The following is an 18824-nucleotide window of genomic DNA, read 5'->3' as shown; positions in this document are numbered from 1 at the left end:
CCCTTTTAGATGGCTGCATATTACATTAATGATTTTCTTTAACCAGCATCCCATTAATGAGCAGTTTATTTCCAATTTTTCATTGTATAAAGAAAGCCATGATGAATATTCTTACATGCACATCTTTATATACTTTACTGGTGATGATCTTAAGATATATCCCTGAAAATAGCATTGCTGGGTCAAAGAGTTCACATAATTTTACATGTTCCTGGTAAAATTAACTTTTTTTTTTTTTTTTTTTTTAGAGACAAAGTCTTGCTCTGTCACCCAGGCCAGAGTGCAGTGGTACAATTTTGGCTCACTGCAACCTCTGCTACCTGGCTCAAGCAATCCTCCAGCCTCAGCCTCCCGTGTAGCTGGGACTACAGGTGGGAGTCATCATGCCCAGATCATTTTTGTGCTTTTTTGTAGAGTTGGGTTTTTGCCATGTTGCCCAGGCTGGTCTCAATCTCCTGAGCTCAAAGTGATCTGCCTCCCAAAGTGTTAGGATTACAGGCATGAGCCACTGTGCCCGGCCATAAAATTAACTGTTGATGAGGTGAATTACAGTATGTATAGTCTTATATATAATGTCCCTGTCAATGACAGAACTTGGTAAAGTCTCTTTTTAACTTTGCAGTAGTATTTATATATACATATATATATAATGCACACGCACATGCGTGTGCTTGTGCATGCATATTCTCCTATAGACATTAAAGGAGTGCAGTGATTTTAATAAATCTAGGTGTGCTACTTAACCAATCAGGTATTGTTAGGTTTATTCAAAATTTGACCTATGGTTTGGTCTGAAACGATGGCATCTGGTAACCATTTCTTATCTTACGTTGATTTTAATGAAATATGGTATATGGGAAGAGGTGACTGAGTTGTCGTTTTAGTGAGTGGTATCTATGGTGTGAAGAATCAATGGTGTCAATAGTATGAAGAATCAGTTATGATTAAGCCAAACCAAATTTGTAAAATTTTGAACTGATTCATTTGGTATATTTTAAAGTTTTCACCCCAAGAAGGAGTTCAGGGTTGGCTTTTTTGTGGATAAGTAGTAGCAAAAACAAGACAAATGTGAGCATGTGGCGCATGTAGTGTTTGAAGGATTTGATAGTAGCTTCTGTTGATCCTGGGGTGTTCTTTTTTAGTTCAGGAACTGATGCGTATCCTGGGCAGTTGGAAGCCTTTGAACTCAGCTGGGCTGTTCTGAGGATCTCTCAAGAGTTAGGTAAATTACAAACAACCAAGAAGTACAACCTTAACATGCATATTGGAACAGCCCAGTAATTTTACATTTAATTAGCATCTAACCTAAATGGGTATTTAACCATTTAAATAGAAACATAAAAAATCATGGAAATAGAAAAGGATCATTTTATTCCTGCTCCTCCTCCTTCTAGTGATGGCTTCTTCCTACCCTTAACAGCTTCACCCAGCACAGCTGAATTTAAAGCTGCTGACTCACAGCAAGGTGATTCTGCTTTTTTTTTTTTTTTTTTTTTTTTAAACAGAAGGAAAGTTAAGTGGTAGATGATAAATATGTGTTCATTGAGGATGGCATATTTTATGCAAATTGATAAGTCCACTGATTCGAAGATTAGAAAGGCTCTTTCCTGGAAAGGGAAGTGTCGATTATAAATGCTGAAAGACTTGCATACTTGCATTCTAGCAAGTTCTTAGCTGCCAGTTGACACATTCATCACCGTGTGCCAAAATGGATTTTAAAATGTCACAACACAAATTGCTCTGCTCCAAATCAGGCACCATCACAGTCACACAAGCCAAACCAACCTGCTTGTTTAAAAGTGCCACATAAAGCTTTTTTTTCAACCTCAGTTAACCTTTTCCTTTCCTGGTATGCATGGTTCATTACAGTCTCCTAAAGTCATGAACCATGACTGAGTAAAGCGAGGCCAGGCTTCTCCCTTTGACTTTGCCTATACAGCAACTAACTGGTCCAGGTGCTTTCAAACTAATGATAAGACTAAATGTTTAGCCCAGCTCTAACCAGCCTGATAACTCTCACCCCTACTTTTTCCCCTCATACCTTCTGCTCTCATTTATTTATTTTGTTTTTCTCAATCTTTTCCCTCCCAGAGCCAGCTGTTGACTTCTAGAAGCTACTGCATAGCCCAATAGCCCCTGACTATTCCTTCCCTAATTTTCTGCTTTAGAACTGTCAGTGGAGTGTCCAGCTCAAACCTGGGCTAGCCCTCCTGTTTGATGCTTCTCTTTCCAGCCCCTACCTCAATACCATCAGATCTGTCTTCTTACCTTCCCTCATCTCCAAGTCCCTTAGCTGTAATTTCCACCCCCTCCTATAACCCAGACTGACACAGCTCGGCAAAATCCTCAGGTCTGTCTACCATTCTCCTATAGCCTAGCTCAGCCCAAAATGTCTTAGTCCCCTTAGATCACATTCTACCGTGCTCCTCCCAACATGGCCCACTCTGGAATCCAGTATCCACTACTTTTCCTAGTCCAACTAAGCAGCCTTCATCCCCAGCCTAATTGGTTGGGGGGACTGCCATACCTTCAGCTTCAGTGTATCCTCCCTCTTGGGAAGCTTCTGCTTTTCAACCCAAAATAAGGGTTCTCTTGTACCCAGATAGCCAGCCCTCTTTTAAGTTGATTTTGGCTAGCATGCCAAGGAGCTTATCATTCAGCCTAGTGTGCCCAGAATTTTTTCTAGGCTGCAATGAGTGAGCTGTCATCCAGTTCTGGCACTCTTGTGCCGCCATTAGTACTGCAGGGAGTCATCCTCAAAGAGGATATCACCACTGACCTGTCACCAGAAAGGCACAGTGATGATGATAAATTTGGACTGATTCATCCATATTCTTCCCCTGGTTGTTGCCCTTCTTTTCTTTCTTCTTCCTCCTCCTCCTCCCCTCCCTCGCTCCCTGTCTCCTTCCCTTCCTTCTCCTCCTTTTTTTTCTTTCTCTTTTCTTTTCTGTCTCCCTCTCCCGCTCTCTCTTTTTTCTTTCTTTTCTTTTCTTTCAACAGAGTCTCACTCTGTCATCCAGGCTGGAGTACAGTGCGTGATCTCGGCTCACTGCGACCTCTGCCTCCCTGGTTCAAGCAATTCTCCTGCCTCAGCCTCCCTGGTAGCTGGGACTATAGGTGCATTCCACCATGCCTGGCTACTTTTTTTTATTTTTAGTAGAAATGGGGTTTCACCATGTTGGCCAGGCTGGTCTTGAACTCCTGCCCTCAGGTGGTAAGCCCGTCTCAGCCTCCCAAAGTGCTGGGATTACAGATGTGAGCCACTGTGCCTTGCCTTTTTTTTTCTTTCTTTTTTTTTTTTTTGAGATAGGGTCTCACTGTTGCCCAGGCTGTAGTATAGTGGTGTGATTTTTTTTTTTTTTTTTTTTTTAAGAGACAGTTTCACCATTTTGCCCAGGCTGGTCTCCAACTCCTGAGCTCAAAGTGATCTGCCTGCTTCAGCCTCCCAAAGTTCTGGGATTACAGGCATAAGCCACCACGCCCCACTCCTTCCCTGGTTCTTCTAAGCAAGAGGATGCATTTGCAAGATGGTTGGCAGGATCAGGAGTGCAGTCAGTGGCTATGGAAACAAAAGTTAGTTGTTGCTATGGTAATACAGAGCTGCACTCTATCTAAAGGATGGACACAGCACCAAAACTAGATTCTGGAATGTAACAAACTTATCATTCCTCAGACTCTCAAACTAAATTTTTTTCTTAAGAACAATGAGCTCATGGATAGAATGAAGGACTTCATATCCTACTAATTTTTGAGTCAGGTATCAGTTCCCTACTGGCCAATAATGTGAATATAAATATCAGAGTCGATCCCCAAAATAACATTTTTAGCATAAATACCTAAGAGTCACCATCAGACAGTCATGTCCACAAATTGTGTGGAAAAACCCCCGTTTGTAGTCAAAGTCTAAAATTATATCCTTTTTACTCTGAAAAATCTAAAATGTAGAAGAGAATCACTTCTGACTAGTATAAACAAAAAGTAATAAGCAATCATTTTAATACAGGATTTAATAAGTTGTCTTAATATTTCTGATATTCAGATGACTACTTTGAAGTATTTTGAAATAAAGATACTTTTCATATTTCATAAAGCTACTTTTAATATATTAACATTTATTGCTCTTGAGTTCAAAGTATATCTTATTCTAGCCACCAAAACATTTAGAAAATAGAAAAAAAGGTAAAAACTAATGTTTTTGTTTCTTACATTCCAGACACTTAATACCCTTACCCCATTCACTGAATGCAATTCATTGCTATTTCCTTGTTTTGTCCTTTTGAGTGGTTTGGGATCTGCTTCAAATGACAAAGAGATGTGAGTAATAGGGTTCAATGTCTTTCTTATTTTCAGATTTAAAGCTCTTCAATGATGTAGCTCAAAATGAAAGTTCCTTCAATCCAACAACTTTGCAGAGATGCTGATCCCTCTCCCAGGTGAATCCTGGCCAGGCCTTTCTGACAATCCTGGGATACCCTGGGGCCAGTATAGAGTTCAAGGGCAGACCAGACTGGCAGAGGGGTTCCTGAGGGACCTGGAACCAGCGTCACCAGCATAGTCAGAATTGCAACCTAGTGGCAAAGATAACTGTGAGAACAATCTCAAAGGTGGGGCCAGGACAGAAATGGTAGAATAAATAGCAGAGCTTGTGATGGCTATTATAGGATGGGACAAAGCTCAAGGAGCAGTTGTAGAATGCAGTTCAGGACCAAGTCATTATTTTTGTTTAATCAACTTTTATTAAATGTGCTCTGTGTGCCAGGAACGCAAATATGAATGAGAGCTCTCTTGCCATCATGGAATTCACAAAGGAGACTGTGACTTGGCATGCCCCAGTTAGATGGTGCCTGGATTTGTTGGAGGAGTGGACATGGCAGCTTAAATGAGCCATCTTGGGCTGTGAACAACCCAGAAATTTCGAGGTGTGCCAATGTGTCTGTCTAGTATCATTGTGGGAGGATGTAGAGTCATTCTATGATTGTTTCTGATGTCTCTGTGGCTCTGAGTCTTTTTAGAAGGAGCACTTTAAAAATCAGAGTTCTGGGTCGGGTGCGGTGGCTCAGGTGTGTAATCCCAGCACTTAGGAAGGTTGAGGCGGGCGGTTCACTTGAGGCCAGGAGTTCGAGACCAGCTTGGCCAATGTGGCAGAACCCTGTCTCTACTAAAAAAAATACAAAAATTAGCCGGGTGTAGTGGCACACACCTACAATCCCAGCTGCGTGGGAGGTTGAGGCAGGAGAATCCCTTGAGCCCAGGAGGTGGAGGTTGCAGTGAGCTGAAATTGCTCCACTGCACTCCAGGCTGGGCGACAGAGTGAGATCCCATCTCAGAAAGGCCAGGCGCAGTGGCTCAAGGTTGTAATCCCAGCACTTTGGGAAGCCGAGGCGGGCGGATCACCTGAGGTCAGAAGTTCGAGACCAGCTTGGCCAACATGGTGAAACCCTATCTCTACTTAAAAATACAAAAATTAGCTGGGCATGGTGGCGCATGCCTGTAGTCCCCGCCACTGAGGAAGCTGAGGCAGGAGAATCCCTTGAACCCAGGAGGTGGAGGTTGAGGTGAGCTGAGATTGCCCCACTGCACTCTAACCTGGGTGGCAGAGTGGGACTTTGTCTCAAAACAAAACAAAAAAATCAGAGTTCTGAGTGAATTTTACTATCTACACGTTGACACTTACCCTTTGCCCTGAGCCTAGCTGAGCCTAGATGAAGGTTTGAATAGAAGTTATTGGGAGGTGGACAGGATGTGCAAGTTATAAGAAAACAAATTTGCTGGCCGAGCACGGAGAGAATCAAGGAGAATTGCTTGAACCCGGGAGGCAGAGGTTGCAGTGAGCCGAGATTTCACCACTGCACTCTAGCCTGGTGATAGAGTGAGACTCCATCTCAAAAAAAAAAAAAAAAAAAGAAAAAGAAAACAGCCGGGTGCGGTGGCTCACGCTGGTAATCCCAGCACTTTGGGAGGCCGAGGTGGGCGATCATGAGGTAAGGAGATGGGGACCATCCTGGCTAACATGGTGAAACCCCATCTCTACTGAAAATACAATAAACTAGTTGGGTGTGGCGGCAGGCGCCTGTAGTCCCAGCTACTTGGGAGGCTGAGGCAGGAGAATTGCTTGAACCTGGGAGGTGGAGGTTGCAGTGAGCCAAGATTGCGCCACTGCACTCCAGCCTGGGAGACAGAGTGAGACTCTGTCTCAAAAAAAAAAAAAGAAAACAAATTTGTTGACTGGGCGTGGTGGCTCACACATGTAATCCCAGCACTTTGGGAGGCCCAGGCTGACTGACTGCATGAGGCCAGGAGTTTGAGACCAGCCTGGCCAATATGGCAAAAATCCTGTCTCTACAAAAAATACAAAAATTCGCTGGGCGTGGTGGCTCACACCTGTAGTCCCAGCTACTCCTGAGGCTGAGGCACGAGAATTGCTTGAACCTGGGAGGTGGAAGTTGCAGTGAGTAGAGATTGGGCCACTGCACTCCAGCCTGGGCGACAAAGCAGGACTCCGTCTCAAAAAAAAAAAAAAAAAGAAAAGAAAAAACAAGACAAAACATTCCTTCATGTACATTCAATGGAAAAACTTCAAAATTGTTATCTGTTTATTTTCACATATGTGGCATTTCCTGTTATTGCTATGAATCTAGCCCTGCATAAGGGTAGTTTGTCATCCCATTTGCCTTTCAGCATTAGGAGGGCTGAAGTTAATGTGTTCAAAGCCCTTCTTGGCTCCATATTAACTAGCCATTAAAAGTGATATTATGTAATTTTTAATGACATGGAAAATGTTTACAATGCATTGTAAAATGGGAAAGTTATAAAATAGGATATGATGTTTGATATCATTTTTGCAAGAAAAATCTTTCTAGAGGAGTCTGTAGTTGTCTCTGGTAGGATTATGAGTGATTTTTATTTTCTTTGCTTTCTCACATTTCTAATTGTTCTATAGTAAACACATATTGCTTTTGTAATAGGAATAAACAAAATGTTATTTATTTAGAGATCTGATGGTGGTAAATAGAATAAGCTCTTGGGTGAGAAGCTTATTCTGAACAAGCTCAGATATGGAACCACTGGGAAGCTCCTGATGTGGAATCACTGTGGATTTGCTGGTGCTGGGACTCACTTGACTGGGCCAAAATGTAAGGCATACACTGGGAAACTATCAGGAAACTAGCAGTTGAAACTCAGCCTGAAGATGCTGAAACACATGTATTTCCAGCACCCTTCAGAATTGACTGAGAATAGTTTAATTCTCTAGTGGTTTAAAGCAGATACAAATTACTTAAGGAACAGCTGCAGTTATGCCCTAAAAATTTAATTCTTTTCTTTTTTTTTTTTTCCGACACGGAGTCTTGCTCTGTTGCAAGGCTGGAGTCAGTGACATGATCTCGGCTCACTGTAATCTCTACCTCCCAGGTTCAGGCAATTATCCTGCCTCAGCCTCTCGAGTAGCTGGGACTACAGGCGCACGCCATCATGCCCAACTAATTTTTGTATTTTTAGTAGAGACGGGGTTTCACCATGCTAGCCAGGATGGTCTCGATCTCTTGACCTCGTGATCCGCCCGCCTTGGCCTCCCAAAGTGCTGGGATTACAGGCGTGAGCCACCGTGCCCGGCCCCTAAAAATTTAATATTAAAGGAAATTTGGGAGACCTAGCAGCAGAAATAGTGCCAGAGGTAGAGAAGCTGAATACACAAATTCTCTTAATAGCCAAACTGTATACTGTGATGTTTTATTCTTGAAATATTAGGAACTTTAAAGTGTTTTAATGGATAAGGCTTCCTATTTGAGTTGCTAGCCATTTAAATCCATTTATTTATATTATTTATATTTGGTTGGTACTAAATTTTGCTTCATTAAAAAAATAGTTATTCTTCATTTGACAATTACTGAATTCTCATCTCATGCCGAGTACTATATTAGATGTGGTCTCTGTAGTTGAGACCGTCACAGGTTCAGTGGAAGAGAAAGACAAACATTTGTAATTCAATATGGTAAATTCTGTGACTAAAGGTATAATGAAAGTTATATCCCCCGCTCAGGTGCAGGTATCTAACTCAGATTGGATTGGGAGGTAGGCCTAGGGAAGTTTTTGAGAGAAGGTGATATTTAATCTGGGCCTTGAATAATGAGCAGGTATTAACCAGGTGAAAAAGCAGGAAAAGAATATTCCATAAAGAAGGAACAGCATATTAGACAACCTAGAGACATGAAAACATGATGTGTTCAAAGAATTCCCAGTAGTTGGGAATAGTCAGAAGCTTTGTGCATATGGGAGACAAGCAGGGGATAAGACTGATGGTTACTTTTCTTTTTTTTCTTTAAAACAATCTTTTTTTGTTGCTTTTTAATGTTTTCTTTTTCTTTTTCTTTTTTTTTGGTCTTCTATTATTTTGAGACAGTCTTGCTCTGTTACCCAGGCTGGAGTGCAGTGGTGGCATCTGCCTCCTCTGCAACCTCTGCCTCCTGGGTTCAACCGATTCTCCTGCCTCAGCCTCCTGAGTAGCTGGGATTATAGGTATGTGCTACGACGTCCAGCTAATTTTTGTATTTTTACTAGAGATGGGTTTTGCCATGTTGGCCAGGCTGGTCTCGAACTCCTGGCCTTGTATGAGCTGCCACACCTGGCCTCTTTAAAAAAAAAAAAAAAAATTCTATGGTTACTTTTACGTGTCAACTTGGCTGGTCAAACATTATTCTGGATGTTTCTGTGAGAGTTTTTGGATGAGATTTACATTTGGAAGGGTGGACTTTGGGGGAAAGCAAATTGCCTTCCATAATGTGGGTGGGCATCGTCCAATCAGTTGAAAGCCTGAAGAGCACAAAAGACTGACCTCCCCCAAGCAAGAGGGAATTCTTTAGCCGACAGACTTTGGACTTAAACGGCAATACTGGCACTTCTCTGGACTGGCCTGCTACCCACTCTGCAAATTTTGGACATGCCGACGTGCCAGCCTCCATAATTGAGTATTACTTTTCTCAACCATAGGAATGAGGTGGTCTCAGGCCTCATATTCTGGGATCTAGCTTGGAAAATAGTTCCTCTTTTGGATAAAAATAGTGGTTTTAAGCTCGCCACACTGAATGTGCCCATTGTTCAAGCAGACACCAAACTGCATACTTTTAATCCATTTGTATCCAGTATTTTTGGTGGAAACATTTGTAGCTAAGCAGACTAGACTTCTGGTTCTATTTCATATTCCCTCTAATTAGCTGAGTTGCTCTGCACTGGTGAAGTAGACACCTCTGCCTTAGTGGTCACTTTCCCCATGTGAATCCCTGTCAGAGGAACTAAAGCCATGATACTGGTTTAGAGCACTTGTCTCTGAGGAAGGAGGAAAAGTTGAGTTGGCACTTTGATCAGAACAATTTAGAGCAGATTGCAGAAAGTTACAGTGGCTAAAGTACATAGTGGTCTTGCATTGGGAGAAATATCAAAACACTAGAAGTATGAAGTCATTAAAAAGACAAACCGATTGTGAAGACATGTCAAAAGATCCCAACAGTTACCATCCAAAACACTTTCTCTTAAGACAGACAATAATTATTACTCTTGTTGGTGGCCAAACCAGAACTCAAAATTTCTGAGTCTTAAATTTCTTATCTCTAAAATAAAATTTCCGGCTGGGCATGGTAGCTCACACCTGTAATCCCAGCACTTTGGGAGGCTAAGGCGGGTGGATCACCTGAGGTCAGGAGTTTGAGATCAGCCTAGCCAACATGGTGAAACCCCATCTCTACTAAAAATACAAAAATTAGCTGGGCGTGGTGGTGCATGCCTGTAATCCCAGTTACTCGGGAGGCTGAGGCAGGAGAATCACTTGAACTTGGGAGGTGGAGGTTGCAGTGAGCTAAGATCATGCCACTACATTCTAGCCTGGGTGACAGAGTGAGACTCTGTCAATAAATAAATAAATAAAATTTCCTAGTTTCCTGGTGCCAAGTGAATACTGTTGGTTCCTGCCCAGGACAGCTGCCTACTAGGCAAGAAGACCAAACAGCAAAAATCTGTGGACTCTAAGTCTCAAAATGTAAGGCTCTCCCACATCAGGGATTTGTACTGAGGAGGCCCTCCAGATTTTACCTGAGATAACCTACATTTGGACACTTGCAACCAAGAGAATATTGGTGGCCTATTAGAGTTAGCAGAAGACAACAAGCAAGGAGAGAATTCTAACGTATATCAGAGTTAGGAGTTAATTTGAAACACAGAACCAGTAGGGGATTTATTATACAGAATTGGCTTCATTGCACTTCATTGCACTCCAGCCTGGGCAACAAGAGTGAAACTCCATCTCAAAAAAAAAAAAAAAAATTGGCTTATGTTCTTGTTGGGGGCTGGATAAGCAAGTCTGAAGTCTGTAGGCAGTCATTCAGGAAGGGGAGATTAAGGGCCAGTTAGGGCTGGGAGCAGTGGCTCATGCCTGTAATCCCAGCACTTTGGAAGGCCGAGGCAGATGGATCACTTGAGGTCAGGAGTTCGAGACCAGCCTGGCTAACATGGCGAAACCCCACCTCCACTAAAATACAAAAATTAGCTGGATGTAGTGGTGGCGGCAGTGGGTGCCTGTAATCCCAGGTACTCAGGAGGCTGAGGCAGGAGAATCGCTTGAACCTGGAAGGCAGAGGTTGCAGTGAGCTGGGATGGCATCACTACACTCCAGTCTGGGTGACAAAGCAAGACTCTGTCTCAAAACAAAACAGAAAAAACTGGTTAGAAACCCATGAGCACAGGATAATGCTTGTTGTCCACAGGCAGTAAAGGAAAAATCATGAACAGGCTGGAACCCCAAGGGCATAAGCTGTTTGGAATCTCTGAATTTAAGGAAGGCCTAAGCCCCCACCTTTAAAGGGTTCCCCTTATTAAGTCAGGCCTACCCAGGATAAAGTCAACAGATTAGGGGCTATTTATTTATCAACACATTTACAGCAAACAAAAGGGACTTTTATCACATCTGTAAAATCTCTTCACAACAGCAACTTAGATAGATTAGTGTTTGATTAAATAAATTGCAAAGTGTAGTTCAGCATAGCCAAGTGTACACACCAAAAAGCCATCAGAGGCTGGGTATGGTGGCTCATGCTTATAATCCCAGCACTTTGGGAGGCTGAGGTTGGTGGATCACTTGAGCCCAGGAGTTTGAGACCAGCCCGGGCAACATGGCGAAAACTCATCTCTACAAAAAATACAAAAATTATTAGGTGGGCGTGATGGCAGGCGTCTGATGCCCCAGCTACTTAGGAGACTGAGGTGGGAGGATCACTTGAGCCAGCCATATTCACTGGGTGATAAAGTGAATCTAGAGTGACAAAAAGCCATCATAGTCATAAAAAAGAATGAAATTATGTCCTTTGCGGCAACATGGATAGAGCTAGAGGCTATTATCCTAAGTGAAATAACTCAGAAACATAAAATCAAATACAGCATGTTCTGTCTTATAAGCTCTTATTAAGTGGGAGTTAAACAATGGGTACACATGAAGATGGAAATAATAGACACTGGAGACTCCAAAATGGGGTAGAGCGGGTGGGAAGAGAGGGTTAAAAAATTACCTATTGGGTACAATGCTCACTATTTGGGTGATGGATACACCAGAATACTAAATCTTACCATTACATAATATATACATGTAACGGACCAGGCGTGGTGGCTCGTGCCTGTAATCTCAGCACTTTGGGAGGCCAAGACAGGCAGATCACCTGAGGTAGGGAGTTCAAGACTAGCCTGACCAACATGGAGAAACCCCGTCTCTACTAAAAATACAAAATTAGCCAGGCGTGGTGGCACATGCCTGTAATCCCAGCTACTCGGGAGGCTGAGGCAGGAGAATCGCTTGAACCCGGGAGGTGGAGGTTGTAGTGAGCCGAGATCGTGCCATTGCACTCCAGCCTGGGCAACAAGAGCGAAACTCTGCCTCAAAAAAAAAAAAAAAAAAAAAAAAAATATATATATATATATATATATATATATGTGTGTGTGATGTGTGTGTGTAACGAATCTGCACAGGTACTCCCTGAACCTAAAAAAAATTATGTATTATAGTACCTAATTTTTATTGTGTGCTAAATACACCATAAGTTATGCCATTTAATTTACATATATTTTATCATTATACTTTGTAATAATCATAGGTAATAAGTATTATTATCTCTTTTATACATGTAGAAACTAAAGTTTATGAAAACAAAATCATGTACCCAAAGTCATGATTAATAAGGGGTAAAGTTGAACCCAACTTTTTTTTTTTTTACTTTAAATCCTGTGCTTTTATTTATTTTTATTTTTTATTTTTGACACAAGTTCTCACTGTGTCTCCCAGGCTGAAGTGCAGTGGTGCGATCTTGGTTCACTGCAACCTCTGCCTCCTGGGTTCAAGTGATTCTGGTGTCTCAGCCTCCCAAGTAGCTGGGACTACAGGCATGTGGCACCACGCCCAGCTAACTTTCTGTATTTTTAGTAGAGATGAGGTCTCACCATGTTGGTTAGGCTGGTCTCAAACCCCTGACCTCAAGTGATCTGCCCGCCTCAGCCTCCCAAAAGTGCTGGAAAATGATATTGATGGACCCAAGTGATACAGTTTGTGCCAGCATATTGAGAGATTGGATCCTTCTAAATTCTTCGTTCTGCTCATGACCAGTTGCCATATACTGCAGAATGTCAACTGCCTACAAGGTAAATTTCACATTGGTCGACTCACCCTTCCTATCACTCCTGATAATGCACTCATGGTTTATGGGTTGTTTTAGTAGTATGTGGTGAACTATAAGCTGTTACAATGGGAGAAGTTTTTTTTTTAAACCTCTTAAAAGTTGATGTATATATATATACTTACCACTAAGCATAACTTTTGAATTAGGCATGTGGCAATTCCTTTCTTGATGTTTTTAGGGAAAATGAGCCAAATAATATTTTAAAAAATGTATTAGCCAGGCTAGTTTCTATCCTTTCCTCTATTAAACTCAGGATCACACAAGTAGGCACGAGTGTGCACAAATATTTATACCTTGCATTGTTCTGAGAATTAGTAAAAGAATATCTTGAAAGCATGATATAACTTTGTGTCCAATAATATAACATACAAAGTTGTTGAATTAAAAAAATAATAATAATAATGCCGCGGGGCGTGGTAGCTCACGCCTGTAATTCCAGCATTTTGAGAGGCCGAGGCGTGCTTATTGCTTGAACCCAGGAGTTTGAGATCATCGTGGGCAACATGGCAAAACCCTGTCTCTACAGAAAGTGTAAAAAATAGCCAGGAGGGATGGTGTGCAAGTGTCTCAGCTGAGGCTGAGGTGGGAGGATTGCTTGAGCCCTGGAGGTTGAAGCTGCAGTGAGCAGTGATCACGCCACTGCACTCCAGCCTGGGCAACAGAGTGAGACCCTGTCTCAAAATAACTATTATTTGACATATCAAATTTGGGCACAGTGACTAGAAACAAAATTCCACTGAGTTGAGACAGCTAGATCACAAAATTATTAGATTACAAAATATTAGGTTAGAAATACTACTGCAGATGTTTAAACAAGGAAGAAAAACATACAAGTGGCTAGAGGTCAGGAAAGGCTTGTTTCTAAAAGATAGAATTTGTACTGGGCCTTTAAAGATGAACAGTGTTGACCGGGCACGGTGGCTTACACCTGTAATCCCAGCACTTTGAGAGGCTGAGGAGGGCGGATCACAAGGTCAGGAGATCGAGACCATCTTGGCTAACACGGTGAAACCCTGTCTCCACTAAAAATACAAAAAATTAGCCGAGCGTGGTGGCGGGCGCCTGTAGTCCCAGCTACTCGGGAGGCTGAGGCAGGAGAATGGCGTGAACCCGGGAGGTGGAGCTTGCAGTGAGCCGAGAACGCACTACTGTACTCCAGCCTGGGCAAAGAGTGAGACTCCCTCGCAAAGGGAGATAAACAGTGTTTACAAAGTTGGAGCAGAAGGGAAACTAGTGAAAATAAAAGCTTAAGATACATATGGAGAATGAGGACAGGGAAGACACTGGACTGACTGCTCAGAGCAAAGTAGGCGTGTTGAGCTAAGTACTGATAGGAGCTAGATTAGCCAGGGTATGGAGAGCCTGGCAGAGTAGCTGAAATTTGATAAGGTAGAGATTAGCAAATCACTGTAGGTTCTTGAATGGGGAAAGCTTGAGAAAAGTTTTTTTTTTTTTTTTTTTTTTTTTTTTGAGTCTTTTAAAGGCAGATCAATGTGACAGTGGGATAATATAGATAAATTTTAGAGAAGGACTGGGATCCAAGGGAGGCTAGTTAGGATGCTTTCGCAATATTCCAGATAGGAATTCCCAATAACCCAAACCACAATTATAAAAGTTACATAGAATTGGAGGAGAAAGGGAAAAACTGAGGACTATTTCAAAGACAAAAACAGTAAGATTAGTGACCAAATGCAAGTAAGATGGCAGAAAAGATAATTCACAGTATTCCCTAATCTCTAGCTTGGGGAACTGGAGAAATTGTGGTATCACAAACATAAATGAGGACATTAGGAAAAAAATCTATTTGGGAGAACAAGACTATTCAGTTTGCGATTACTGAAGCTGAAGCTATGATTTGACATGTCCTGGCAAAAGTTGGAAATAAAGAACAATCAGATTAGGCTGATAGTGGTGTGCAGGAAGAAGGGCTGCAAATGGGACATCCAGGCTAGGAAACAGAAGGGTTTGGAGGCACAGGTGATACTTTTTTCATGACTTCTTCCAGCTGAACGTGGTGCCTTTTCAAAAAGAAAGGAGTAAATAGGAATACAACAGTTGGCTCCCTAGATGGTGTCAAAGAACAAAATGAGATTTTATTTCTGGGCCATTGTTTAAGATCTTGGAACCGATGAGTTTCTGGCAAGAAATCGGGGAGTCACGAGGAAGGAAAAAAGATTTCTTTTTCTTTTCTTTTCTTTTTTTTTTTTTGAGATGGAGTCTTGCTCTGTTTCTGACGCTGGAGTGCAGTGGCACAATCTCGGCTCACTGCAACCTCCGTCTCCTGGGTTCAGGCAATTATCCTACCTCAGCCTCCTGAGTAGCTGGGATTACAGGTGTGCGCCAGCACACCCAGCTAATTTTTGTATTTCTAGTAGAGATGGGGTTTTACCATGTTGGCCAGGCAGGTCTCGAACTCCTGACCTCAGGCGATCCGCCTACCTCGGCCTCCCAAAATGCTGGGATTACAGGCATGAGCCAGAGTGCTTGGCCTCTTTTTTATTTTTTAACTAGGAGGAGAGGAATCATTGGGAAAGAAATAGGAAATTGCTGAAAGGAAAGAAAGAACCAAATGAAAAAATAAAGGTCTAAAAGAAATAATAATATTGTAGAAGATACCCAGTGTTTCATAAAGTTGTTATAGGTGAAAGGAAGCCAAATTTATTGCTAACATTTATTGAGAGTTTACTACATGCCAGCACTGTGGCAGATTGTTTATGTGCATTATTTTATTTAACTCTTACAGTAAGTTCAACTTTTTTTTCCACTTGACATTATATAGTGGACATCGTGTTTTTTTTTTTCTTTTTTGAGACAGAGTCTCTGTCACCCAGGCCGGAGTGCAGTAGCACAATCTTGGCTCACTGCAACCTCTGCTTCCTGGATTCATGTGATTCTCATGCCTCAGCCTCCCGAGTAGCTGGGATTACAGACACATACCACCAGGCCTGGCTAAATTTTATATTTTTAGTAGAGATGGCGTTTCACTATGTTGGCCAGGCTGGCCAACTCCTCTCAAACTCCTGGCCTCAAGTGATCCGCCTGCCTCAGCTTCCCAAAGTGCTGGGACTACAGGCATGAGCCACCGTGCCTACATTGTCATTTTTAATAGATAGATAGCATAGTATTCCATTGTATGAACATTCGTTATAGTAAGCTACAATGAACTCTCCTGTATGTATATTTTTGCCACATTTTTGGGTATATTCTTTTTCTTAAGTAACAGATAAACATTTTAATTCTAATTTTTTTGGATAATATCACAATTCAAAAATAAAAATGTAAACAAAAATAACAAAAAGGTTTTCTTCCATTTGTGTTCCTCCTGTCACCTGAACCACTATTAGTTTTCTTGGTATCTTTATATAATTTGTTGGGTAAGCAAATATAAATATGTATTATTATTCCCCCCCTTTTTTATTCAGAATGTAAAAAGCATATTGTGATCATCTCTTTAGCATAAAATCTTAAAAGTGGTATTGCTGAGTAGAGGGTAGTTAAAATCTTAATACATATGGCCCAGTTGCTCATGAGAGAGGTTGTACAATTTAACCTTTCTACCAACAATGCATGAGTGTTACTAAATTCATGTTATTTATGTTCTAATTGCAGTGTATTTTTATATCTCAAAACTTATGGGGAGTCCAGAATAAATATTTTAAAATCACTATAATTTATAAGGTGAATTCTGGTATTATACAGAATTGATTATACAAAATACTTTGGACTTATAATTTATAACAGACAAATGGACCCAATGAGAAGGAAAGGTTTGACCTAAGTTATTATTTATCTTTCTGTGTTTTGTTTGTTGGATAGGTAGAGAAACAGGTAGAAAAGATGGAAAAATCGGTTTGTAGTATAAAGATAGAAAATAGAGCTGAATGAAACAAGCAAGCAAAGAGACATGGGGGCAGACTTCAGATGAGAGTGAAAAAAGGGTAAACAATTCCAGTAGGTACCATAATCTGATAAGGCATATTGCCAGATCATCTCTATTTTTTTTTTTTTCTGGACTACTGTTACAGCCTCTACTTTCTATCATTGAATTGGTGCATATGATTATAATAGAAATTAAATTTTCAATGAAATGAATGTCTTTTTGTCATTTTTTTTCTTTAAATAGAATTGACTATCTGAAGAAATGGATACTTCTCCCTCCAAAAAATATCCAGTTAAAAAACGGGTGAAAATACATCCCAACACAGTGATGGTGAAATATACTTCTCATTATCCCCAGCCTGGGGATGATGGATATGAAGAAATCAATGAAGACTATGGAAATTTTATGGAAGAAAATCCAAAGAAAGGTCTGCTGAGTGAAATGAAAAAAAAAGGAAGAACTTTCTTTGGAACCATGGATACCCTACCTCCACCAACAGAAGACCCAATGATCAATGAGATTGGACAATTCCAGAGCTTTGCAGATAAAAACATTTTTCAGTCCCGAAAAATGTGGATAGTGCTGTTTGGATCTGCTTTGGCTCATGGATGTGTAGCTCTTATCACTAGGCTTGTTTCTGACAGGTCTAAAGTACCATCTCTAGAACTGATTTTTATCCGTTCTGTTTTGCAGGTCTTATCTGTGTTAGTTGTGTGTTACTATCAGGAGGCCCCCTTTGGACCCAGTGGATACAGATTACGACTCTTCTTTTATGGTGTATGCAATGTCATTTCTATCACTTGTGCTTATACATCATTTTCAATAGTCCCTCCCAGCAATGGGACCACTATGTGGAGAGCCACAACTACAGTCTTCAGTGCCATTTTGGCTTTTTTACTCGTAGATGAGAAAATGGCTTATGTTGACATGGCTACAGTTGTTTGCAGCATCTTAGGTGTTTGTCTTGTTATGATCCCCAACATTGTTGATGAAGATAATTCTTTGTTAAATGCCTGGAAAGAAGCCTTTGGGTACACCATGACTGTGATGGCTGGACTGACCACTGCTCTTTCAATGATAGTATATAGATCCATCAAGGAGAAGATCAGCATGTGGACTGCACTGTTTACCTTTGGTTGGACAGGGACAGTTTGGGGAATATCTACTATGTTCATTCTTCAAGAACCCATCATCCCATTAGATGGAGAAACCTGGAGTTATCTCATTGCTATATGTGTCTGTTCTACTGCAGCATTCTTAGGAGTTTATTATGCCTTGGACAAATTCCATCCAGCTTTGGTTAGCACAGTACAACATTTGGAGATTGTGGTAGCTATGGTCTTGCAGCTTCTTGTGCTGCACATATTTCCTAGTATCTATGATGTTTTTGGAGGGGTAATCATTATGATTAGTGTTTTTGTCCTTGCTGGCTATAAACTTTACTGGAGGAATTTAAGAAGGCAGGACTACCAGGAAATACTAGACTCTCCCATTAAATGAATACTTGATTATTATTATCTCCTTAATGTTCAATTATTAATACGTATACTGCCATTTTAATGTTTACCTATGAATGTCTTTTGTGTTATATAATTGACAGAGTGCTATATAATATATAATATATACAAATGCAAAAAATTTATTCTAGTCTAATATATTCAAATACAAATATTAAATTATAAAATACGTTATGAATCTGGTATCTTTATTGGTATTTATCAGTGTCTTTCCAGGTAAATTGTAGTAGAAGGAGAATATTAACTGCTATTATTAAATAATAGAAGACTCAAAGAAATGACCCCTTTCAGATGGAACTGAAGTTCAGAAATTAGAAATGTTCTACAAATGTTCAACAAAACTCCTTCATTTGTGAAAAATACACTATAAGGTGAAATGTTGAACACCAAACCCTGTTTTGTCATCTACTTGCATTAGAAAACTAGAAGTCATAGGGCTGGGTTGAGGCAGGAAAAGAGGAAACAAAGGAAAAGAAGTGGCTTTTTAATGACAATGGGTGGTTGTCCAAAGTTAGAACAGGAAATTGGTATTCCCCTTATTATGGCTACATTAGGTGATACATAGGAAACAGAAATAGGGAGAAGTGTGGATTCTCGCCAGTCCCACCTAGTCCATGCCATTTTGTCCCTGATGTTCGGAGACTTAACGTTGGGGTAGGGTCTGCTTATCCTCAGTTATGTAGATCTCTTCCAAGGCTGCCCTTGTTTATGATTTTGTGG

The 18824-nt window shown here is 40.9% G+C and overlaps 1 protein-coding gene across 5 annotated transcripts in view; it reads left to right on the top strand.

Moving 5' to 3' along the window:
* The window catches only part of SLC35G2 (solute carrier family 35 member G2), a 36818-nt gene extending 18536 nt beyond the window's left edge, over positions 1-18282 (top strand). For 4 of the 5 annotated variants that reach the window (XM_025377856.1, XM_025377857.1, XM_025377855.1 and 1 more), the window contains exon 2: positions 16831-18282. In XM_025377856.1, the coding sequence (XP_025233641.1) occupies positions 16849-18087 (1239 nt within the window). In that variant the 5' untranslated portion in view covers positions 16831-16848 and the 3' untranslated portion in view covers positions 18088-18282. The remainder of the gene's footprint in view (positions 1-16830) is intronic. The other variant, XM_025377859.1, reaches the window with a different exon arrangement.
* The last annotated feature ends 542 nt before the right edge of the window (positions 18283-18824 follow it).

This window comes from Theropithecus gelada, chromosome 2 (genome assembly GCF_003255815.1).
Source record: "Theropithecus gelada isolate Dixy chromosome 2, Tgel_1.0, whole genome shotgun sequence".
NCBI classification, from domain to species: Eukaryota; Metazoa; Chordata; class Mammalia; order Primates; family Cercopithecidae; genus Theropithecus; species Theropithecus gelada.
The sequence above is the reverse complement of the archived record's forward strand: the minus strand, read 5'-3'. Positions and strand labels throughout refer to the sequence as shown.